Below are 26,012 nucleotides of genomic sequence, written 5' to 3'. Positions count from 1 at the left end.
AGACTTTATCACCAAACCGAAAGAGTGTTATCCAAAAGGTTTTCCGGAGCATTAGCTAAAATAGGACCGTATCAGAAGTTACTCTTCCAAAAATAATACATTTGTGAGGCACAAGTTGGAAAATTTTAAAACCGGAAAAGCATAAAACCGGACAGAGGTCAACAAAGAAAGCCGGGCAATAGTCATTTTCCCAACTAGACGACGTGCTGAACATGGAAGCGTGGAAAAGCAAAAATGTACGTATGCTCAGAAAATAAACCGCTTGTATAAAACACACCGACTAAACTAATTGGCAAATGATCATTCGTTTATTTTGTATAGTATCTGCTAAGAGAAGAATAATCGTCATTACAAGTAGTCATTCGGTTGGCGGTATATTTGGATGACCCGCAACTACTATTAAATATTACCGTGGACTTCTGAGGAAACCTTTGGACCTCCCAACCTTTTATATGTGACATCATTATATAGAAGCTTCTGCTATATGGTTTTTAAGGATGAAGAAAATATTAATTACAGATTCAGATGTAATGTGGTGGAACTGTGACAAAAAACAGTGAATAATTTTATGAATTTCTTGTCCAAGTCATTGTGGAGAAAATAATTTGGATGAAGAGGGAGGCATAGTCTTATATGTAGTGGGTGAAGAAGGAAAGTCATCATGAAATTTTATGAAGGCCGAAGGGGAGAATGCATTGAAAAGTGGTGGGATGTTGACGGCCACGATAGATAGAACGTTAGGCAAGCAGGAAAGAGAATAGAAGATAATAGATTTTTGGACGACGTAAGGGATAGTCGAAAGAACGAACAATTAAGGAAATAAAGATTGGGTATTCAAGAGGAAGTACAAGCAATGAGTCAAGAGTTTAGGTTGGAAATGCTCCGAAGTTTGCAAAGACGTGGTTAAGGATAGCACACAGCCTCTAATCAGATGACTCTCTATGATAATGATATTGACTAACGATATTTGACTTCCATGAGATATTTTCCACGCGACAGCGGCGATACTTGCGTAATTTCTTGCATACATGAGGGATTTCATTGCTAATCGCTGGAGGTTTTTATCGCAGGCGAGGGCACTCGGCCTTAGGAAATGCAAAGAGGGGAGAAATCCAACCGGGTGAGCGGTGGAATTTGAACGTTTCGACAATGGCGATAGCCCCATCGGTGATCCAATAGTTGCGAAAAAAAGATAGCAAATGAGTCGTCTCTCGAAGAGTTCGAACTGATTACGATTTTAATAGAAATAACCCTCTGTACTTGTGGAATCACGAGCGACATTGTTTTCTGGACCAAAGATTCTATCGATAATTCGTCACACAATCAAGAGAGACGGTATCGCCGCTGCTACGATTCTTCAGAGGGAACCAACCAGAAGAAGGATAAAAAAATATTATACACTTCTGTTATATTATTTTTCACATCCTCTTCGCCGGATTTTGCTTCCGCTAACCACACGAAAAGAAATGACGCCGTGAAAAAACAATAGGTACGTAAATTTTTACGACTGACTACCTCAGTGTCTTTTTTACCGCTGATTTCACATAAGTATACACTTTCTTCCTTTGCGAGTTCTACTTGGATGCCGCTAGATGAAGATGATTGAGGGAGAGCGGGGAAGAGTGGACCAAGGGCGAGGGGGGGAATGGCCTCGGCGCGACGACCCGCGCGCTGGCCCAAATAAACCATTCCGCTATTCCGGACTGAACCCCCGATGTACCAAAACGCTGTCCAAGTACGTTATGCATAGCAAGAAAAACAAAGAAAAAGGCCCTCCTTTTCCCTCAAAATGGTAAAAATATTTACAATACAATTTTAATCCATGTACCTTAAAGTGTCAACAGTGAAAAGTGTGAATATTTGCAAATAACTGACTTAAAAGGGGATATTCTACAAAATAGTCCGTTTTCATTAATATAAAAACGAATCAATACGCAGAAATTGCTCGTTTTTTTCTTCTAAAAACCTAATTCTAGATTAAATTCAAAAGAGCACAGTGACAGGAACTTGACTGCGAAGGAAGCATTTTGATCTCAAACTGTAACCGGACGTGCTTGAAAATAACACATGCTGTACCCTAAGGGTTAAAAGGACTATCTAAACCTCGGTCAATTCGACATTTTTCTTAAAGTATTGTGATACGAAAACTCTTCGTTTTGTATCATAATTAGCTGATAATTTTCCTGAACTGGGGGCCACAGAACGGTTCCAGAAATGACGGCATTTTGCTAAACATAAATATTCGACTTGAGGGAAGGATAGCGGGTTCCCTAATTGCCCAAGACTTGAGGTGCGCCGAGTTTAAGACCGACTAATTGTGATTGCGACCTTTAACGACCGTCCATGTCTCCGTAGCGAATGCATCATGACGTGCTTCGTGCGGCGCGGGGATATCGTTTTTTGAGGTGAAAGGGAGAACGATTGGGGAGGACGAGAGAGATAGAAGGCGAGCGAGGATTTCTCGAGCCCGCTGCCCATTGTTTCGGAGGGGAGATCGTTGCCTTTGGACCTCCTCCCCCTCCCCTTCCGCTGGGGGGCGAGTCGGGAGATGCTGTGGCCTCTTGCATCACTCGGAGGTGAACGGTAATGGCGATTGCGAATGTCGAGGAGCTAGGGGAACCCTGGGGGGCGGGGCGGGGGGGAGGAGGAGGTGAGGGAGCTACGATTATACCATCCGAAGGGGAGGAGTAAGGCGAGAGGATTGGGGGGGGGGGCATCTTTCACGAGCACCTTCGACCGCGGACTTCTGTGATTTCGATTGGCAAAGGGATGCGTTTGCTGCTCACGTCAATAGATACATCATTATTGCGGGGCCGCCACTAAGGTCCCTTCTAAGTCCAAAGTAATACGTTATTATCGTATTCCGAATTGAAAATTGAACTGAAGCACATATAAGGAGTAGGTTAGGCGCGATGTATAGAATTGTTAAAAAGGATGAAGTGTGGGAAGATTTATGGCAAGGGATAGAAAAGCCTAACTTTAAAGGAAAAAACGACCATAGTTTCAAAATAAAAATAATGCCGCAAAAAACAAATAAGAAAAAATACTCTTTTTTAAATAGAACCATAATTGATTGGAACCAGCTGCCTGGAGGTATGTTTGAGCCCTTTCCATCCAATTTTAGAAGTTTTAAGTATAAATGTAAAGCAGCCACTGGGTAATAAACTTCATTGTAGTTATTAAAATATTGTTTGTATGTGATGCGGACGGCATTTTGTATGTGATGTGGAAGTTTGTTTGTATGTGACGTGGAAGTGTCATTGTATGTAAAAATATTTGTTCTCTTATCTGTTTTTATAGTGCGTGTATGTATGTAATTTTCGTTGTAAGGGTTATCTTTGACCAAACTTGACCGTTGCCACCAGGAAATCGCCTAATTGCAACGTAACTGTAAAATAAATAATAAATGAATAAAACAAGCACATCACTTTCTGCGCAATTGTGGTCTCAATCCTTAAATAACTTGCGTTAAGAAACAAGAAATAATAAATTATCAGTTAACATGAAAATTTTATGTTATGGTGAAAAGAATATAAATTTACGAGGTTCCTTCTCAAATCCACACATTACTTGTGTCCACATATCATAATATTATATCTTTAGGCACACTAACTGACATGTACATGGCCGTAACTCCATCCCCTATGTTTTCTTCTTTGTCAATGGCGAATGGGAAAGTAATAGAATTTTCACGCTTGCATTTCTTCTGGCGATTAAAAAATATTCCATTTCCCTTCAATTTATGAGGGGCTACAAACACATGCTGCATTCAACGATCATTTGTCTTAAGAACTAATTGCTTATGTTGAAATCACCACTTATTCGGACTACTTCTAAACACTTTGCTTTTAAGTAAGCAATGAAATTAAATATTCGGTCAAATTGCAATCATAAATAATGTTTTTAAAGTTTGGTTTTTCGTTTGAGGTGCTAAGTTGAAGGTTTTAAAACGTATTGAGGAGATCAAAAAATGATTTGTTTCCTTTGAAGTGATGACGTGGAATTATTCACGAAAACACATTTAACCTTTATTACAATTATAAAAATCACAAACACATTAAAATATTTTTAAAATGCCTGCATCCTATAATCCTAGTGGCTATAGTACGTGTTTAAAGTATATAGTTTTCTGGGCGGTAAATGTCATTATACATGATTTAGAGTGTCAATACTACTTAAAAATTTGCATTTTGATAATATTCTTGATCAAGGACTGGAATACAGAATACAGCTTCACGCCGGAAGCAAAGAGAAATCTCCACTTTAAGTGGTTGATGGCATTCCCAAAGAGAGCGAGGGCAGCCGCAAGCACGGCTGACTCCGTGATTCATTCGACCCCCCCCCCCCCTGGGTGGGTGGTTGCAAACTCGCGCGCGCTGCGACCCCTGTCACTCCTGGGACTAGAAATCAGCAGCAGCGGAGAGGGGATTTTTTAAGAGCAAACTGAAAGAAATGAGATGGTGAACTCAAAAAGTAATTGCAGCAAAAGTATTATCTATTGGTTTGAAATGCGATTGCTCGAGTGCAACGAGTGAAAAAATACTTCCGTGCGGCCCCCTTTTCTTACGTGATTCGTGTAAGATCTCTTTTTACACACAAAACACGACTATTGCACCATATAGTTTTTCCACCTATTTCCAAAGGAATGGTGGTGTGATTCGAGAGCATTTCCTTCAGATGACGACAATGGCCATTATATTTTTTCGTAGACCTAAATTTTTCGTATCACGTACAGCCCATGTATTGAAGGTTTCCCAGGATCAACGGATATAATCATCATAATCACGCTTACAGTTTTCTATGCAAATATTTTTTATCAAAATTTTAATTCATTACATTATTTTCAAGCGTACACGAGTAATGACTTTAAAATGAAGATATAAGAATACACTAATCGTGACAATATATTACGTTGAAAACTACAATCTTCTCTTAAAAAAATTGTCTCCGTTGTAAATGTATGGAATTTGCATAAAATATTGAAATGAAATTACTGACTTCGTAATTCCACACACTTAAGTGTGTGGAATCACAAAGACATTAATTTCATTTCAATACAAACCTACTTCTTGCCATCACGTACGTACGGTAACATATTTACTTAATGTAGATGTCATTCTTGCATGAGCAAATTAAAAACGCTGTTATCCACAAACAGAAAGATCCGATATTGTATTCGGCATTCAGAGGAGTAAATCGGTATTTATTTCCAACTTGCATGAGAGGAATGCTGGTAATGCTTGGAAATTGTGCGATAACCATTATTTTGTCGCACAAATTATCCACCCGTTTGTAGAGTCTAAATAATCACATGTAACACATTCAAGATGGAAAGGTAAAATTGATCTTCTTACGGAATTGACTATATTAAATAATATTTCCTTAAGCCGTAAAGGGTTAAGGCGTTTTGATTTGAAACGTTAAGTTTAACCGTTTACAGCTTATGGAAATATCCATTAATATCGTCAGTCTTCATTCAAGATACTTTTAAGATTCTGAACGAATTTAACTTTCCCCTTCCCCTTATCCTCTTGTTTTAACGCACGTTCGTCAATTGGCCCGGGATTAAGTTTTCATCGTAGACGATAAAGTGTCAACGGACGTTGAGTATCCATTTCATTGTAAATTTATTCTCTTTTACTCTCCGTCTGCCCATAAACTGTCCAATGGCGGCAGTGCCTCACAGGGTAATCAACAAGGCGCTAAAAACCAAACAAAATAAATGATCCATGCACAGTTGTCTATGTACACTTAAGTTGATTTTGATAGCTGAGGATGGAGTTTCACCAGAGCTAACGAAGAGAGCCTCGCGAAGCATTTGAAGTGGAGACATTCGGGACGGGACTCCTTCCCCACTCACACACCAGTCCGTCTTCCACTATATTGACTAAAGCATCGTGCCGTTAATTATTTTTAAATAATACATCGCCCAGGATTTGAAACCAGTCATTACTCTCGAATTCACAGCTCACCAGTCCCACCGCTTACTCGTAAAAGACAAAACAAACCGCCACCGTCAATCCATGACAGCGCAACATGTTTTGGAAAAGGGAAGGAGGAAATTTTTGGAAAGAGTGAAGTACAAGGACAGCGATGGGAGTGCTCATCAACCTTTCGCTATTTCGCCCGCCCAAATTAGGGAATTAGATCAAGTTCATAAAAGATGTCCTGGATTTGTGAAATCATCAACGTGATAAGTAAGTGTGACGGGTCAACGGGAGAAACTAGAACCCTCTAAACACACTGCAAGCAAGCGAGATAGATATAGATATTTATCAAAAGCTACAGGACACTTGAGTTTAAATGTGACACCAAATAGAGAACTGTTAGTGCCAGTAGATACAACACCATCGTACCTGATGTCACATAAGTATTGAAATGCGGAAGAAATCGACATGGAAAATTAAAATTTCATCATTTCTCAATGAGATGAATGGTTTCCAGACCGCATAGAGTTACAGGCTCCTTTCCTCAAAAAACTCGGCCATTGTAACAAAACCGAAGTTAAATATTGTATCAATTATGATCGAATCAATAAATTTTCTTCTGAAATTTCTTTTTAAAATCTGCCACCCAAATAACAACAACAACCTAACTGTAGATTCATTATTGATGTACTCATCTACAGCTAGGTTGAGCGAACGCACGCTTCCCAATCAACCATCAAAATGCCAACAGTACTCGTGAGGGTTTGGGTGCCACCGGTGAAGAGGAATCAACACTCCTGGCACAATTAACTTGATTAATTCCCGTTCAATGTATGCAGGAATATTTGCGAAATAGGTATTCAGAGCAGACAATTCTCGAGCACACTAAAGAATTTGTATAAAAAAAATTATATGCTTAATAATCAATGAAATCCGAACTATCTTAAAGCTAGAGGGAAAATGAAAGAACGACAGAGTCGGAAATCTAAATCACGTAATTAATTTCGAGGACAGTCGATTCGATAAAACCCAAGGAATTGTTCTCTGAAAAGGGAAATGTGACGGAAGAATAATACTTTCTCGGAGAGAGAACGCCCAAGAATGCCGGCGAAGCAGAGATGAAGAAACTCAAAGCTTTTACAATCTCAATTATTTCACAACAACACTGGCTGTGGTGTGTCATTGGTTCCGAGGCATCGGTCCCACCTAACGCTCTGACTTAACTTCAGAGCCGTTTCACTTTTTTTATCGAGCCTTTACTTCTTGCTTTGGAGAAAATTGCGAGCGTTGGAACGAAGCAATGGAAATTGGTGCAATGTTCGACGGAGCGAAAGCAAAATTAGAAAAACCGTTCTTCAAGCCATTGGTGCGAGAGCAGTTTTCGGATGAATTTGAGGTAGAGAGGGGTTCGAGGTTGTACGAGAGGGCGCTGCCCTGATAACTATTTCGGCACCTTTCGTTAGATAGGTTTCTAATGAAAGGGAGTATATTGTAGTCCTATTTCTTCGTACACACTTATGTGCTCTTCGAGCCAAAACCCATGAACTGAGAAATCAATCGGCACCTTTTCCCTCGACGCATATAGATAAAAATTCCTGAAAGGGACACACAAGGAGGCTAATTCGTCAATTAGCGGCAGTCGTCCGTAACCTAGAGTGGATTCCCCTAAGAAGAATGCCATTTATAAGAAAATGTACCTGGATTAAAATTTGCGCAAGTGGACGCCGATGTGCAAGAAATAATGAAAACGACCCAGAGAAAGGAATACTGATTAGAGTGCGCTGATTTCAGTATAACGCATGAAATATTATGAACAAACCGCACATGCTACCTCAAGCATGGAGGAAATCAAATATTAAATGATAATACTTAAGAACCGAGAGTATCACATAAGACAATTATTCAGTTATTTGCCATTCTACTCTAAGGGTAGCTCATCAAGAATATAATAAGGGAGTAGGTTAAATACTCGCCAGTATTATCAATAGCAGAATTATCACGGACGGAACATATTTATAACGGCATAGTTCATCGTGATTCTATGATAAAACTTCCGAAGTCATACAATTAATGAAAACAAGTATGTAAACAGAGGATTTAAATTTATTTTGTTTTGAAATAGTTTCAACTACTCCGTTGTAAAGGCATTTAAGTACAATTTAACAAAAATGTTTGGAAATATTTGTGTGTAGGAAAAGACTTTGTTTTCTATTTTTAAAGTTATCTAGAATGTAATAACTTATTCACCCATTATTTTCTGAGTTTCTCAATTAGTGAATAATCGATAATTGGTGAATAATCGATACATTTTAATAATTTTACTTCTCGAGAATAGTTTGACTATAATTAACATCAAAATGAATATGCAACATTAAGTCTTGGGACAACATTGTTAAGACATAAAAACCCTTGACCACCTAAATACAATTACGGTACTCTAAAACCTATTGAAATTCATTGAAAAAAAATACAAAGTCCATATAAGATAGCATAAATAACATTGTACGCATTTACATAATGACGCGGGCGTGAACGCGTGAATTAACCCTGTCCCTCCATGGCAACACGAGATTCAGTAGCTTAAAAAAGCCCTTGATTATGTAATCACCTGTTGATTCAACAAATGCCGACCAACTCTGTGTTTCCCTCGTTCATCGGCGGCTAGTGGCCTGACGTCCTCCATTCCTTCTTTGAAGTGCACGTTCCAGAACACTGGTTTCCCAAATTTTTCAGGTAGTGGAGCATGTAGGCTGCTGAGCAATATTTTTGTAGAGCGGAAAGGAGTTTATATTTTCTATTCTCACCTTCCATTTTGACAACATTGGTGAAGGAAAATATGAGAAGATCAGAGAAAGGGAGGAAAGTAAATGATATAATATACGAGGAAGTAAACGAAAAACATGGTAGTCAAAGGATTGTGACAGATACACAGGAGTCGCAGGGGAGGAGGAAATGAAGAAAGGGCAAAAACATACGACGCATGATCGTGTCTGATGTTCAACTCTCCCACTCATTCAATGAATAGACTTTCAATATCTTGAGAATTAATTTATTGACCAAAAATATAATTTAAGTCTGCATATCTCTGTCCATTTTTTAAATCTCTAATATCTCTAACACCTACGTACTCTTTGATTAATTCGGTGAAGTGCCCATCAACTCGTCCTATATCTCTGATCTCCCTCCGTCAATTATATTAGCCCAGATATTCAGCGGAGATTCTTACAATATGTCAGTTATGAGCGAGAGCAGACTTTAGAATAATGACAGAATATCAGCAGGCACTAGGGCCTTTTTCACATTTGACGTTAAAAAGACAGGCATTAGACATTAGACATTAGATACAGAAATTATTGACAAATTCACTGAAGTTTCAGCCAGCTATTGAAGTTTCAACCAGGAATATAAAACTGGAAGTGTAATAATTTTTCACTTTGAGAAGAAAACTCTTTAGCGATGGAAGAAGCGAGATGATAGAATAAGCCAAACGAAGAAGGTCTGCAACCAGCATTAAAATATAATAACAGTAAGAAACGCAGGCCCGAAAGAAAGGCATTTCATTGGGACATGTATCTGGCGAATTCTATACTCGTGAGGAAATAGAGAATACCGAAGATGGAGGGATTGGACTTGCGGTGCCACGGGAGGATTATGAATATCGAAGGAGCGGATCGAAAAGCTAACGAAGAGGTTTCAGAGTGTGTGGGATATGAGAGGGAAGCCTCCTTTCGGCTTCCCTCTCTCTCGGGTTTCAATCGCTCATCGGCTTTCGGGTGTTCCTCCGCGAGGCGAAGCCCTGAGGGGACGACATTGGACATCGCTATGCGGCGGAGCGACCGATTAGCTTGGAAGAGAGAAGTCTCTAATGAAAACTGAGGAAAGAAGGAGTTAAATTATCGTACATATCTTGAGATACGGTGATTCGATGGAGACAGTTGACAAGACAGTGGCCAGGGAAGGAGGGGACAGACCACCACTAAGTCCTTAGGTGTCCTTTTGTCCTTCTTCCCTACCGGCGTATTTCTGTGGCCTAACCGGGACAGTGATTGTGGTCATAGCGATGAAGGCACCAAGTGCTCCAGAGAGACACTTTTTGAAAATATTATATAAATTTAATAAATTATAAGTAGTCACAGTATGGATTTTAGATATAGTAGGTTGAGAAAATAATTGTAAAAATGAATTTAAAAGAGTTAAAAAACATGTTCTTCCGGCAAAAAACGCAAAGAGTAGTAAATATTTGGAGGAGAAGAATAACATCGAATAGCTTTAGGGTTAGTTAATATAACTTTACGCAAGCCATTTAAAACCCGCTCCACGGAAGGCAGCCAGCAAAGGAAAATTCCCCCTCGGTAAAGTTAACGAATATGAGGAATACACGATTATCCATGTTTACAAGAATAAAGTACAGCCCCTGCAAATTACATCAGAGGTGGTATCTTTAAAGGCGCCAAATGCGATATCTTACAACTTTTCGAACAAACTGTAATACTGATCCTTAATTCCAATGCATAAAAAAAGCCACGATTGAATTTTGTGTTTCATACCACATATCGCCTTTTCTGCCATGCCCCTTGCAGAGAACGAGTAAGATTAAAGGAACCACTAAATGTTCAAGGATAACACACAATGAGAACAACTTGCGAAAATCTAAAAAAGTCGTTCCGATTCCGACACAAGGATTTGCTTCCCTCATCAAATGTTGCCTCTCCTCAAGTGAACCGCAAAAGCTCTAACATCAAACACTATTTACTCGTTTTAAATTCTTTCCAGGTGACGTTACCACTACTTTCTCAGGGACGTGGTAAACAACCGTAGCGGGATAGCAAATTATGTCTCAACACGTCCACAGAAACGATAGTCAATTATAAGGCTAGTTACAAATCGTAAGAACGACTTTTAACGTATAGAACACGCGTGCGTTCTACAACAATGCTTTTGAGAATTTAATCGGAGGAGTAACGGTATACGCTCAAAACAAGCGAAAGGCGGTTCCTTCATCAATCACAGTGGTCTAAATCATAACATAATTGTGGCGTGTTTTTAAATGTATTGATAAATAAACTTCAACAGTAGCTGTCGAATGCATTTCTCCGCGGAAAAAGTCTGCTTTCCTCGACATTGCAATCTCAGCTGGCTTCTATCCATGCAACTCAACGCTTCGCAAAAATCGAGAGGTCAACACTACACGTTTCATTAGTGTGCATACGCCTTGGAAATGGTGCAGATTCAAACGCACGTTCCCAAAAAAATGTCTACTTAAATGATGCATGTGACAATTTTAACTAAGGAAACACCCAAAAGGACAGGAACGTCGTTTCAGAAAAGTAAGAGGAAATAATTGTGACGAGAGCATCCAAGAGCCGGAATATTAACGGCAAAATCCGTTTCAATTAAAGAAAGCCACATTTGGCCACGCATTTTGTATTTCAACGCTTTATCGTTAGAGTGTGCAGGGGACCCGTTTCCAGGGCGTGAAACAAACGCTTGATACGGAGCCTACGAGACGGTCTAGGCCGCGACCGGCGGACGTAGTGCCCGTAGCAAAGACGGGGGCCCTGATCGACACGGGGACTGGTTCATCGGGCAACCCAAACCACACGGACTAGGAAGAGGGAGCGCCTACGCGGGGAGAGTCACCAGGGTGCACGTTCATGAACCTGGGAATCCTTTGCACGAGGCAGTGGGCGGTTTACGGGGAGGAGACGGACGATTTCGGGGCCCACGAGGACGGGGCCTCGGGAGGGAGTCACTTGCGACGCGACGGGTGAAGGGTGCTCGGTACGAGACGTGTCCAAGGAGGGCCCGCTGGCGGAGAAAGAAGTCAGGGCGGTGGTTCGAATAATGGATTCCCAACCCGATGGCAAGGGTTAGAACCGAGGATGTTAACGGCTTTCCAGTGGCCTTGCGAGCCTTCCTTTGAGGTGCCTCGGAGTTGAGGATCTTGCCATTTGTTTTTATCGGCTTTTCGCAAATATCAAAGGCAATCGCTTCGTCATCAATAACTGTTGCAGTGGCATATTGGCAATGATACTGATAAAATGTTTCATACAAGGATGGCATAATTTATAAAATACGATCAACTTGATGGCATATTGGGGCATTTGAATTAAGTTTCTATGGAAGCCTCAAGTGTTTGGGATTACCGGCATAAATGAATGCGAAATTATATTTAATTAATATATGTGAAAAATTAGCTTTCAAATGCACATTATTCCTTATTTGACCATATAAATAAACGAAGTTTTCTTTCGCAACATATAATCATGGGTCGCTCGAATTTTAAAATGAGAAACTCATCAACAACTGCAAAGAGTATTTCATCCAAGGGCCGTCTTCTCCTTAGCGACGAGCAACGCGGTAATGTTTGCCCTTCAGACTCAAATTTCCCGATTTAACCTGAGAAGGCGTGTAGATATGTTAAAAAATGATTACATTTAATCCGATTGCACTAGTTGCTAATCATCGGAGCATATATTCCTTCATATTTAAAGTAATGCTTTTTCCTGAAGACGCGAGCATCTTCCATTACAACATCCCTCATTAAAAATACTTTTTAAGAAGAACAAATCTCGGCAAATTAGCGCGGAAAATGCATATTCTAGAATTTTAAATGGATGGCGCAATGATTTGAGGTTCTTGGGTGTCACTTTCAGAAAACACGCACTCCATTTGAGGAAAGAACCTGTGTAAAAGAGCAGCACACCGACCGTAGAATGGGGCGTTAAACCGCGAGACGACTCAGAGCATTTCCTCAAGAGAAGACAAATGCCGACACAGAGATTCTCCCCTCCCCTTCCTCCTTTCCCAGAATATCCTACTAATGCCAATTAGCCATCTATTTCTGAGGACGAATACGACCTCAGCTGTCGGTCAGGGCAAGAACAAGTGACTCAGCAGAGGCAAAATTCGCCGATTGTAGCATTCCCTCCACATCAGTGCATGCTCTCACCTAACCCCGCCACACTTTCCCCACTCATATTGGCAGCCAGCAGGCTTTCCTCCTACCCCAATGCCTCCCACCCCCAGCTGCCCCTCCGGTGGACCTCAAGTGCAGGTGGTCGGGTGGCGGGGGGAAGGATCGTCCGCTGCGCTGCAGTGAAGAGGAATGTGATTGATTGCTCTGCATAGATTCTTTCCCGGAATGAATAACGTCGACTACTACCGTGGGTGTGAAACAAATGGAAGTTGAATCGCATCACATAGTTACAGTCACGCAATAACCGCATCCGTTGACGCAACAGATTCAACGATCGCGTGAAGCAAGTTTTCCTGTTCTCAATACCAACCGTAGTAGTAGTAGTTATTACGGGAGGCAACCAACAGCTGAGGTCATTTGCCCATTAGGGATAGGTGGGTTTTTCGAGGGATGTAGAATGTTGAGGGAGAGGAAAAAAAGGGTGGAGAGAAACCCGTTGACGTTATTTGCCTACTATTAATGATAGGCCCCAAGGGGTCCGAAGTTTTAACGTCCCATGACGGAAGGCGTACTCTACTTGAAGTGCTCTCCACATAGCACAAGTAGAGATCGGGATACATCGAATAATCCTGCCACCTACCGGATTCGAACCCGGGCCCTCGGGGTGGAAGGCCACCGCATCATCCTGATCCGCCAATACACGTACTTCTCAAGCATAATCTGTTATCGGCGATTTACTAGGCGTCCTTATCTGATTTTCCAGCTGCGTCACCGCGCGGCCAGGACCAACAGCAGCCGGCACCAAGAAATCTCCGCCGCCTGACCTTCTCTTTTATGAAGTCAAAGACCATGGCCTTACTGAGCAGGATCAGTCCTTCACATACACACATATTCTCCCGAAGGACGATCGACTCAACACGAATCCAATTTAATGCTCGAGAGGACTCTTGGTACACCGGACTCTCACTGAAGCTCGAACCATGTCTGCCAAGAAGAGGGCAACCTAGTACACCACCGAAAAACTCCCTGCCAGGTGTTATCTTATTCATGAGGACCTGGATCTTCTGGGTCTCCCCGTTGTTCGTGTAAACCTATTTTCCAAGGATAATAGTCCTGGCTGTCATCGGGACCACCATAATTATCGTTCAAAAGCATCATGGCTCTGCCCTATATACTTTGGATATGCATCGACAGATTCGTGATCTAGGAGACTTAGATATGCAATCAATGGTCACGATTTGGCCATTCCTTGGCAGAATCTACGGTGGAAACTTACTGCTAAATATGATCTGTCGCCCACGAGGGCAATGATTGCACTGATAAACAAAACATGCAACAAAATATGGAACGACCTTTTTGTGGCCACTTTCCAGTTATTTCTATTCATTTACACCCTTACCTATGAGAGTATTAACGGAAATAAATATCAAATATGATATACACTCTACTCCCAAGGAACTAGTAATTTACTATATTACATGCGATGCTACTTCAAAACCTAAACGCCTGATGAGAGATTCAGTTTTCGAAGTGTGGCTCACTATATCAGTAAAATTCGAAAACGTGCCATTTCACCCGAAGATACCATTTTACTTAACGTACTTTAGAGACCAGATTCATCCGTAGCTATCCCAGGTTTGATGCTAGAAATACTTCCTTTTTTCGCTCATTCAAAAACGTTCTCTTCACTAGAAACGATTTCATTAACATTCTGCTCAATTAAATATCGTTCGAGATATCAAGTCAAAACATTTTGAGGTGGTTTGAGTCCACGATATGTATCCCCATTCACAGTACCGCTGGACCGACCCTAAGATTGGCATAAAAGCATTTATAATTACTTCCGTATTTATAAAGGCAACACTCATCTCCTTTCTGTAAACGATATTAAATGCATTTATTTCCCAGCTTATTTCAGGAATATGTATCCATTACCCAGTCAATGAGAAAATATTAAAGCATCGTGAAATTTAAAACGCATCATGGTGAAATAATAGCAAACGTATCAGCATATTTCCTCATTATTCACATGGAGCACCTCTAAATTTAGGCGAAGCGGCATGCTCCTAAAAGCTAAGGACAGTTTATTTCCCTCCATTTAACGCCCTCTCAAAAGCTATTCCGAGCCTTCCACATGTTACCACAAACAAGCCCCTCGTCGGCAAAAATGATGCAGCTTGAAATGTCAAGAATTTTGACGTTTCTCCCTCTTCAAATGACTAAATTTCAACAAGACAACTTGATAAAGTCATAATGTTGACATAAAATAAGTTTCGCGGGATGTATCTAGGAATATAACACTTACCTTGCACTGCAATACTTTGCATTCTATTACACCACAAAAAATTATTTTTCTTCCTCAAGAGAATTACAGAAACGTTTTCCAATATTTTCCTGCACACATCCATAAATATATTTAGCAATAATCATATCTTTTTTACCCCTCCATACATTTCCTGCAAGCCGCAGTAGGGTGTGTATGAAACTAAAAACACGAGGGCAACAAAGATATCATCAAATAAAATTAGACATAGTTACGGTACGTTAAGTTTTCAAAACCTATCATTCTTATGTAGAACAACTACTCTAGGAGACTTATCTAGAACGTAATTTAAAAACTCAGTAATATTTATATCCAGGTTGACGCGGAAAATAACCAGTAGTATTTAGCACAAAGAGCGAACACTGCCATTACTCCGGTGCTCGAGTCTTAGATTAAAAGTCAAATTCAAGAAAAATGCAAGGTTTTAAAGATAACCTTTGAGTACGAGTACCGTAAACATCTGGATTAAGGTGGGCACTGTCCCGGGGACACAATTTTTAAGGATACCCCTGAACGATAGAACTGTTATGGGACGGCCGAATACTTTTCTTTCTAAACACTTTTTAGCATTTCGGCAACTCAGAAATTCAGACACACTAGGTTTTCCCTCAAGAAGTACTGAGCCCTCAATGAGGTGACTGGAGAGTCGTGTCATTTTATACATATCATTTTTATGATGTTTTCATTGCTAACTGGGAAATCTGGGAACTTCAATTCATCTCAATGCTTATAAGAAACTGAGGGTAAAATACCATAGCCAGGTCAGCTGGAACGTAGAAATTATACTTGAATTCTATGAATTCATTAAGAGTAGTGTTGACTCGGTTGAATGAGTGCAAAATTTAAAAATGCAATGCATTTTTGTTGGAGGAAAACTTATATTAAAGATTACGGTTAGTAACGGGATTAGATATTTACAAAATCATGACACTATTAGAAATACCTTACATCACCTTCCATAAAAAATGTTCTTACAAATAGTGTAATTAATGTGGAAGTAACCCATCCCCCTTGAGGATACTTTGTTAGATACTTTAAAACCTTAAAATTAGTGAGGACAGTAACCCAAAAATACACGATTTCCTGTACATAAGTACACATCGACGATTTATAGAAACATATTTGTCAAATTTCATCAAACTCTGTACCCGTCTAAAAATCCACCCAGCCACGTTAATCTGAGTCCGGAGGCGCCACTTGCGCCGTCTAATGGGCCTCTCAAACGCTATTTCTAATAAGACTATACTCACTGATGCAGCAGACGGCCAGGAGCCTCACGGACTGGTCGGGAGGCTCGCAGTCTGGGAAGAAGGGCTTGAGGGCGTACACACTAAACGTGAGGGCCACGATAGCCTGCGAGCAGGGTCTCACGATCATGCACTCGATCCAGAGCCTTACGAACGCCAGGAAGGGCCCGAACGTGTCCATGATGTACGCGTAGTCCGCTCCGCTCTTGGAGATGGCGCACCCGAGCTCGGCGTAGCAGTAGGCGCCGAACATGGAGAACACGCCGGAGACAACCCAGACGATGAGGGAGAGGTTGACGCTGCCCGTGTTCTTGAGGACGCCGGTGGGGGAGACAAAGATACCCGAGCCGATGATCGAGCCCACGATCACCGTGATGCCGTTTACGAGGCTCATCTTCGCCTTGAGGCAGATGGCGTCGTCATCGCCGCCGCCGCCGCCCTGGCCGTCCGCCACTCCTTCATCTTCCTTCTTCTTCTTCTTCAGCGGCACCACCTTGTACTCGCCCTTCTTCTCTCCGCCCATGGCACCCCCTGTCAAGTCTCACCGCAGGAAACCTTTGCTTCTGGATCGCTCGCTCACCTCCTTCCCTGCGGACGAGAAAAGAGTAGGCACACGGTCACGAAAAATATGGAAGAGCAGACGCGAGAGGTATGTCATGGTTTTATGCAGAATTCACTCTAAAATCATATACGCTACTGGACCCAATATTAAATGGGGGAAGCCATTGTAACTGTTGACATTAGAAGAGGCGACCGACGGCTGCTTTCTGTACCACTAGGAATAGGTGGGTAATTTGGTTGAAGTAGGATGTTCAGGGAATGGAGAGAAGGGTGGAGAGTAGCCCGGTAGAGACATTAGTCAACTCTTAACGAACGGCGCCAAAGCTCTAATGGGTCCACAATTTAACATCCCACCCAGTGGACCCAATAGAAACATCACAGGTGCTCTCCGCATGGAACCCAAGTACGATACCACTGAAAAATCCTTACACCTGGTTTATTCTTCCGTCTTATTTCCTGTTCGCACCAAAGAGGGGGCTGACTGTAAACTTTAATTTTATATTTTGCTAATTTGTTTCCTGAAAGTGTATCAGTAAATCATTAAGAAGCCAATATAACCGTCTATATTATTAGAGTAAGACGACCCATAAAAAGTAAGTATTAAAATCGAATCAAAGATGAATCAGTTTCATTTTGTTTTCAATAGAGTGAGAATATTTGAAAAAAAAAGTTATTTTTATTTAATCTTACTATTAATGCGCTCTGGTTCAACTTATTATCAGTTTATTAAATAATCAATTATTTAATCAATATAGAGCTACATTTATGAATTATTATTATTTCTAACTTTCAATATGCTGCTCAGCATAGTAACCCAACAATGATATTTCTCTATTTATTTATTAAACAAAAACTAAACGTAAAGATTTATTTTTGCATTGAATTTTTTCATTTCTCGTTAATGAATTTTGTCACAGTTGAGAGTCATTTTGCTATATCCAAATTGCTTTCTCGCACTCGTAAGGTATAAGCTCACCTCATTTCATCAATATCCTTAAATCCATATTGAAAGTAAAATTCAAAAGAACTCATTTTATCGTTCGAGAAGAAGAGCACAAAAATAAAGGGGTACACTTCTAAAGGCTTCATTTAACTAATACAACCTGTCAAATCTTCAGTCAGCTAAATACTTTAATACGATAGTTAACGCTAAACAGTGAAATATCGTATCCCTCAAGCACCCCTGTTTGGGAGCACCGTCGGTTGTACCAATTTAAAATATGATGGGTATTATTGCGCTAAAATATCAGCCGGTAACATTGCAGGTATTTTTACCCATATTTGGTCAGAATCTACACCGATCCTAGGCGACTGCTGGAAGAGTGACTTTGAAAAATGAGGGCATGATCTACTTTCCCGAAGGGGCAAATAGGTACGTTAATATTCTTCGGGATATTCCACCACATAAATCAGACAAAAAAGGAAAGGAGCGTATATTCTGAGATACACTGAGTAAAGACAATATTGCTACTATAATTCAGATTGAAATTTAGATAAGTTATGGGATACATTTCATTAGAAAAAGGTGAAATACCTAGAGGTGAAAAGCGATGACCATTTCACTCTTTAAAGTCAAGATCACGGAATCAATTCAACGGCTACAATGATAAACCGGGAAGCTTCCGACAGTGACCAAAAATTCGGAATCATAAATTACCAACAAATGAAGGAAGCTCAATGAAACAATAGACAATAACAGACAAGTATCTTCGGAAACTTCGAAAGAAACTCAATCAATGCAAGTCTTCCAATAACCCAGAAGCACGATTAGAAAAAGTCATGATACGGAAAAATTAGATTAGAGATTTCTAAACCCCTAAAATGACACTATAAATGTAGCCAACTGAAAAGAAATTCGTACAATAAAAAAGCACATTAAGGACAGAATTACGCAAGAAGTAATGAAACACAAAGAAAAAAGTACGAACACTAATGAACCTCAGGATTTCAATGGAACTTCGTTTGTCTACAGAATTTCTGTGTAACCAGACTTAGGTTAGACGTGTATGCTACGGTGCTAGCGTCATCAGAAGATATAGTCACGTGTCGTAAGAAGACAAACGCGACGTCACAGCACGGTTACTTGAATCGCGTAAAACATAAATTCTGAGGAAAAGTAAAGCGAAGTATTTTTTTTAACTAAATACACTCCAGAATTTCCCGGCATGGACATAAATATCTTTTGAGAGATCAAAATATTTGGTCTACAGGTATGTTCTTTTGGAAATCCGAGTACGTGGCGGACCACACCCAATCATTCCCCATGAACTCCCAGAGAAGAGGGGAGCATGCTTCAGCTCATCGCGATCTGTATCGGGGAGGTCTTTTTCGTATCCTAGACTCCCGTCCTCATTATCAAAGCGGCGAATCGTTGAAAATGTGATGACTAGATCGGAGGCCGTAAGAGGCGCCTCGGAATGCGCTTTGGGTGTCATCGAAGAAAGAGATGCCATCGATCGCCCTCAGCGACAGGACCCTATGGCGGAGTTGTTGACCTGCTGACCAGCATGCGGCGGGAGGGGGAAGGAAAGGCCTCCCCAAAAGAGGGAATATGACGGTGGATGAAGAGGAGAGGAAGTGGATGAAGGGAGAGAGAAGTTGAGGGACGAAATCCGAGCTCAACCGGCGCTTTACTTTGGCCGGTGTAGTTTCGCCTGAGTGAAAGACGAGTAAACAAAAAAACTTAGCATTTAACTGATTCACGTGTTCAAAAAACTCGTTTTGGTTGAGTATATATTCATATCTGCCTGCTGTGGCAAACTGTTCAGAGGGATTAGCTTGCCGTCCTAGGATCTTGTGACCTCTAAGTGCTCATAAACTCAAATGCTGGGGCATAAATCTTGATCCTACTAAAAAGGGGTTAATCAATGCTGTTCAGATATTTTCCGCTGCATGTCTACCTGCACTATGAAAGACGTGATATTTTTTCACCGCTAATTACACAAGACCATGCAAGACTACACATACGTAAGGGATTATTTCCTTCTAATCAGCTACATTCTGAATTTCCCAACGAATTTTTTAATAGTTTTTTGTACACTCAGCCCTTAACTACCGGTCAAACCAAGAACGTACCATTTAGTTTATGCACAGATCAGCACTACAATTCCCATTAAATATACCTATGGTAGAGAATCACGAAAGCAGGTAACATAAAAAACACAACTGTTATGGCAACTTAGATATTTTTTAAAATTTTTCTTTTCCCGCACAAAAAAAAATACAAAATGGACAAAACCGTAATAATTCGCGCGATTTTCAGTTAAAAAAAAATTGAGATACACTTTGTTTCCCGTGGAGTCCTACATCAGTACGTTTGAGGGGCCTTACGGCACAACCACATAATATTTATATACAACCGAGGAGAGGATATCGTAAAGATGAACATAAATAAGATTTTACTGACGACTGCACGATGTCGTTTGAGGAGACGGCGTAGGGGGTCGCCGGGTTGCGGATGGGAATAGGCGTGAGATCGCGCGTGACATTGAATCTTAAAAAATTAGAGATCCAAATGGACATCGTGTGTGGGAACGAGTCGCTTTCCTCATACACAATTGGGAAATGGCGACTATATCTCGACTATGCATTTGCATCGTTCTCACATCGATTTAGGTTTAAATGGGTAACCCCTTCGCAGGAGTTGTGTCGATGATGGATACTATAACGATATCCGAGAGTTAAATATACATTCCCTTGACTTTGCAACCACACGTATCAAATTGGGTTATCGCTCTCGCTGTCTTCAATGCGTCAAATATTTTGCGACCACTTCCGGAATACGAATTCACATAAGTCGATAGGCCCCAAAATGTAAGCACCAAAAATAAAAAATTCCTACAAGCGTAAAGCATTATTCTATCGTCATCACTCCTATGCATTCATTTCCACAGACGTGGAAACGAACGAATTGAGGTGAAACATTTTCAATTCCAAACAAATTCGAATTCATTTTCAAAGAAACAACTCATTCATATTCAAATCCACATTTCAAACAAATTCACTCAAAACGACAAACAAACCGAATCACTACATGCGCGTGATCTCCACGAAGTACGTAATTTGCGAGGGTCTCCAACCTGACGCCAGGGACCAATTATATGTGGGGAGCACCAAACTACCCATTCACCACCGCACTCATTCCACCTCTCACACACACACACACACACACACACACGAAGTACAGGCTGTGGCTTACACTTTTTTAAATGAGATGAGGTGAAAACACGCATGATTTGGCTCAAATACGAGCGTATTTCGTCCACTGGATAGTCATCTTCAGTGAGCTAAAGGAGTAACCACAATGTTTAGGTGAATATTGAATGTAGTATTGCAGGTATAATACAGTATGTAGTTATATTTTAATTAAAATCCATTCGTGTATTTTCCACGCGTGGCACCAATTGTATACGACCAAAGACGTTTTCCATTATTGCGACTTATTCATACGGGCACATTAATTCGGAACATTTCCTGCATTAAAAGGCCAAGGGACGAATTAGATAAAACAGATATACTCGAATGACATTGTCAGACTGTGGAAGTATCAGAATGTAACGTAATACCAAGTTGAGCATGGGGATAGCAGCCCCAAAGACGGTGGGAGTACAGATCTATAGCGGAGAGGGCATTGTACCTTTGAAACAGCCTGCAAGCCGCCCAACCACCGCCCATGCGATCATTAACCATGCCCAATTGATGCCCGCTCATTAGGTCATCAGCCATTAATAAAAGAATACAATTTGAATATGGAATTAAAAAGATAAATGTGTAATATTTTATCTTCAAGCCGTATGGATATCTTGTTTTATGTTTTCCATAATTGTCATCCCACAGTAGAAATGAAAGATAACTCTTTCTTAGTTAGTTCAACAATTGTTCACATTAGTTTTTAATTATTTTTAGCGCGCTAATTTAATAACGTGCCGGAGTTAGCCCGCTGCTACAGAGTAAAACTCGTACAATTTGAAAATTTCAAGTAGGTTTTGTAATCTACCCAACCCAAAAGCTCCATTTCAAATAATCACCGCAAGACCCTACCAGTCGTTAATGATGATTTTTAGCTAAGCGGGTACCTTACCTATACATTTTGTTCAATATACCAATTTCTCGGCAAAATCAAGCAATAGGCTCACAGTAAGTTAAGCAGAAGGATTGCTTCATGTTATCCATATAGGGAGTGTATTCAGAGGATTATGAAGCCATCGAGGTGCATATAAGCAGGTAAGCGCAAAGATTAACTAGCAATACTCTATGCTGGCTTCTTTTTGAGGACGGTACTCCGGAGAAGACCACAGAGTATTTTCGTTCATTCGTAAACCATCGCGGTAAACGTTGAAAAAAGGCGTTTTGAGGTGGAACAGAGCAATTATATGGAGTATATTTAAAAAATTTTTCAATATTCAAAAGGCGATATACACTGCGTATACTTCTGCTTTGGGTTCTTTCGTTTCATCATCCTAAACCTGTAAAATAATTTTAAATAGCATACCAAAAAGTCTACGTGAGTGCTCGTGTTTAGCACTAATCGAAATGTTCAAAATTTAGTGGCAAATTTCGGCAGTTCAGTGCACTTCACTGGTCGGGAAAATTAAAAAAAAAATCGCGCCATCGGCGTGCATTTACCCTGAAGCACCGAGTGGGCAACAGGTACATAGACCCATTCTGGAGCAAAGAATGTTTACACAAACATTTTAACTCTTTAATATCAACGAGAAACTTACACGTACAACTTACTATACTATTTTCCTGCAGAGGAAGATTGTTAAGATTCTATAGCAGTAAATATGTAAAGGGTCTGCTTAAAGAAATATCACTTTTATGTTAGTGGAATATGTTTCTGCTGGTTTAGAGTTTAAGTGAATTTCGGACTGAATAAGTCTTAAATTATGACGAATATCAATGGAAAGATTTCATATTACTTCATGAGCTCAAAACGTTGCTACCCTTGCGAAGTGACGGGAATACAAAAAACGAAAGCACTAGGTAAGAGCAATAAGATACGTGTCTTTTTTTCAGCTGTAATTGTTCTTCTTCCGGAGGTTTTTCGGCAAATTATCCCTCCACCCGCCCGAAATCTACGTTTGTATTAACGATACCATGGATTTAAAAAAGTGATGACAGGATCATAATTGAAGACTGAGGTCAAAAATACTTTCTATATCGTCACTTCATAATGGTGCAAGCAGAGCTGTCGCGGAGAGTGACACGTTTCTATGTGACATACGGTATTTTCCGTTTAGCATTATTATACGTACAACCTGTACGAGCACTGAATTTCCACCAACATCAATTATAATCGTATAAATCATACGATCAGCAGCAGTTTGATAGGCAAGTTAGTAAAATTGAAATTAAATTTAAAACACTTCGCTTTTCCACATAAAAAACTTTTATTTACGACCTACGTTTCGTTATGGTATAACATCATCAGGTATAACATCATCATCAGGTATAACATGATGGTATGGCATAACATCATCATCATCAGACCTGATGATGTTTTCCATAACGAAACCTAGGTCGTAAATAAAAGTTTTTTATGTGGAAAAGCGAAGTGTTTTAAATTTAATTTCAATATGAAGAGTTTCCACCAAGTGACGCCAGAAATTGTTTTATTTATTAAGTTAGTAAAATATAGCCAAGCAAATTTCAACAGCTATTTAGTGCATAAATCTTTCAGGATTTTGATGTAATCAGAAGGATGATCAAAGGAAAAAATTCATAACCAGGGTGAGAAATTAAAAATTAGTTGGAAATAGTATATGAGATAGATAGAAATTGAATAGGATTATCGTAAGCATAGTAGAAACGTTTATAAACAACACATTTACTTAGAATTTTCCATACAACTTATTTCTCCCCAAACATAATTTTCAAAGTTCACAGGAATTACTGTGATTACATTCTAACTGTAACCGGCTCATTTAATCATATTTATTCCAAATTTATATGGTACTTTTTAAAACACGCACAGGAATAAAATTGGATTATGTAACCATATAATTCAACTATATTCATCATTCTTTTCCAGCAATATAAATTAAAATATTTAACAAATGTTTGTAATCGATTCCCATAACGGTCACAATCTAGCGCCAATGAACGAAAACACAGTTGCAATTAGATTGAGGTAAACTGAGCCAATAACGGCTTTCCACTGCAGTGCAACATGAACTTGTCCAAAAAAAATATAGAGATCTCGAAACGTGATAAACCGCTTTCATCGAAGGCAGAGGAAATGTTAATGTCATTTTTGACAAAAATTGCGACACTCACTTAATAAATGGAATATCCAACCATGAACATCGCGAAAGACCACGTATGTCGAATTATTGGATGGAGAGGCATTGAGAGAGAATGAGATGCTAGGGGCCGTGAGCGAAGAGGCGTGGGAGAGAAAGGAATCTCCATTTTATCCGAATTGGAAGGAAATAGATAGTAATGGAAATGTATAAGGAAATAGTGTAAGGAAAGAGAGTATTTTGCATTATGCTAAGAAGTGTTATTTGGTTGAGGTTATGCAATACTTTTCCGGTTCCATGAATTGCCCACTATGAAAGAGTAAATTAAAAAGGGTATTACTGTAAAAATATTTGCATACTTCCACATTTAAAATGTATGCTCAGGTAAAAGTTCTACATTGTGCAAGGATATACGAGATAGGGTATGTATTCATTAAAAATATGCATTTTTCGATTAGATTGTGACTTTCTTTTTGAAAATATGGCTTTTACGTATAGGTCTCGCCCAAAATAGTAACCGTGAAGAGGGGAGAAAATATTCACAAAGCTGAGGATATCGAGATTATATTATCAATAGGGAAGAAACCTCATCGATTAACTCCAGGCCAAAGCTTTCCCAATCAAGTGGCGCTTTGTAACTTCACTATGATCGACAAAATTGCATGAATTAAACATGAGGACAAAATATATTGGGAACTTCTGTTAATTTAGTTCCTACAAGCTACTCCTCTGACAAGGACTTAACTTAATGTAAGTCTTTTGAAGCAAAAAGTACGCAAATTTGAAGTAAGTACCGGCTAAACCAAAGCAACGCTGACGAATGTTATGCTAATCAGATTCATAAATGGATGACGGCAGTTAAACATAACAGAACGCCTTGGACACATTGTCCATTTTCATTGAAGCACACAAAACAGTACTCGGATGCCAGTTATAACCAGTCGTTGGGGCCGGCAATGAATTTCTGTTGGAGTTTTTTTTAACGATGCACAAGCCGTGGGGTCTCCAAATTATGGGTGTCGCGTGCCCCAAATTATAGGCGTCGCTGCCGGAAGGGGGTCGAGGGGCCAATGGTCTTTTTCGGCATATGGCGCGCGAGGAAATGAAGTCAGTTGGCGAAACGTCAATCAAAGACACGCGAAAGTTGGAAGGGTCGCCCCCCCCCCCCTCCAACAACAAAATACAATGCCAGTAGTCCACTTCCAAAACGGAGTGCAGGTCTCTAGAGCCTGGTAAGGAGGGACGACTGTAAAATAATGAGAAAATAACACCGTCCAGGAAATGGGGAGTACTAGGTACTCTCCACCAAATTTTTCATTCGGGCACAACTCAGACACTCGTTGTAATTGAATAAAATATTTTGACACGAAATTCAGGGTTCCTCCTCCCGTGAGCACGAATTTGCGCATAGCTTATCCTAAAATCATCGAATGAATGCCGTGTTTGCCGGTAATAATGTGAAATACTTTGAGTTCTGGGACTTTCATTTTCAAACTCAGACGATTTAATCAAAATGTTTTATTAATTAATCTATATCCGTTCCATTACATAACTCTCTTGCGGATTTTAAGGCAGAAAATAAGCTCACACTGGCGACTAGGGTAAGGAGACTTAATGAGGCGTTAGGTTTGAAATTTAGAATTCCTAATCTTTTCACCGTTAAAGCGATAATAAAAACTTATTAGTTCCTAATAAGAAAATGAAAACACCATACTAAATAAATACAGCTAAAATTAGGAAAAAATTTACTTAAATGATCAACTCATTTGATTTTTGGTATAATTTGGACAA

At 39.9% G+C, this 26,012-nt stretch overlaps 1 protein-coding gene across 2 annotated transcripts in view; it reads right to left on the bottom strand.

Annotated features, from left to right (window-relative positions):
- The window catches only part of LOC139688425 (Y+L amino acid transporter 2), a 215,676-nt gene that overhangs the window by 177,907 nt on the left and 11,757 nt on the right, over positions 1 to 26,012 (bottom strand). For both annotated transcript variants that reach the window (XM_071585996.1, XM_071585995.1), the window contains exon 2: positions 16,420 to 17,004. In XM_071585996.1, coding sequence (XP_071442097.1) covers positions 16,420 to 16,939 — 520 coding nt within the window. In that variant the 5' untranslated portion in view covers positions 16,940 to 17,004. The remainder of the gene's footprint in view (positions 1 to 16,419; positions 17,005 to 26,012) is intronic.

Source organism: Hetaerina americana, unplaced genomic scaffold, assembly GCF_022747635.1.
Source record: "Hetaerina americana unplaced genomic scaffold, ioHetAmer1.1.p SCAF_2, whole genome shotgun sequence".
NCBI classification, from domain to species: Eukaryota; Metazoa; Arthropoda; class Insecta; order Odonata; family Calopterygidae; genus Hetaerina; species Hetaerina americana.
Note: the sequence above shows the minus strand (reverse complement) of the source record. Positions and strands in the feature narration are given on the sequence as shown.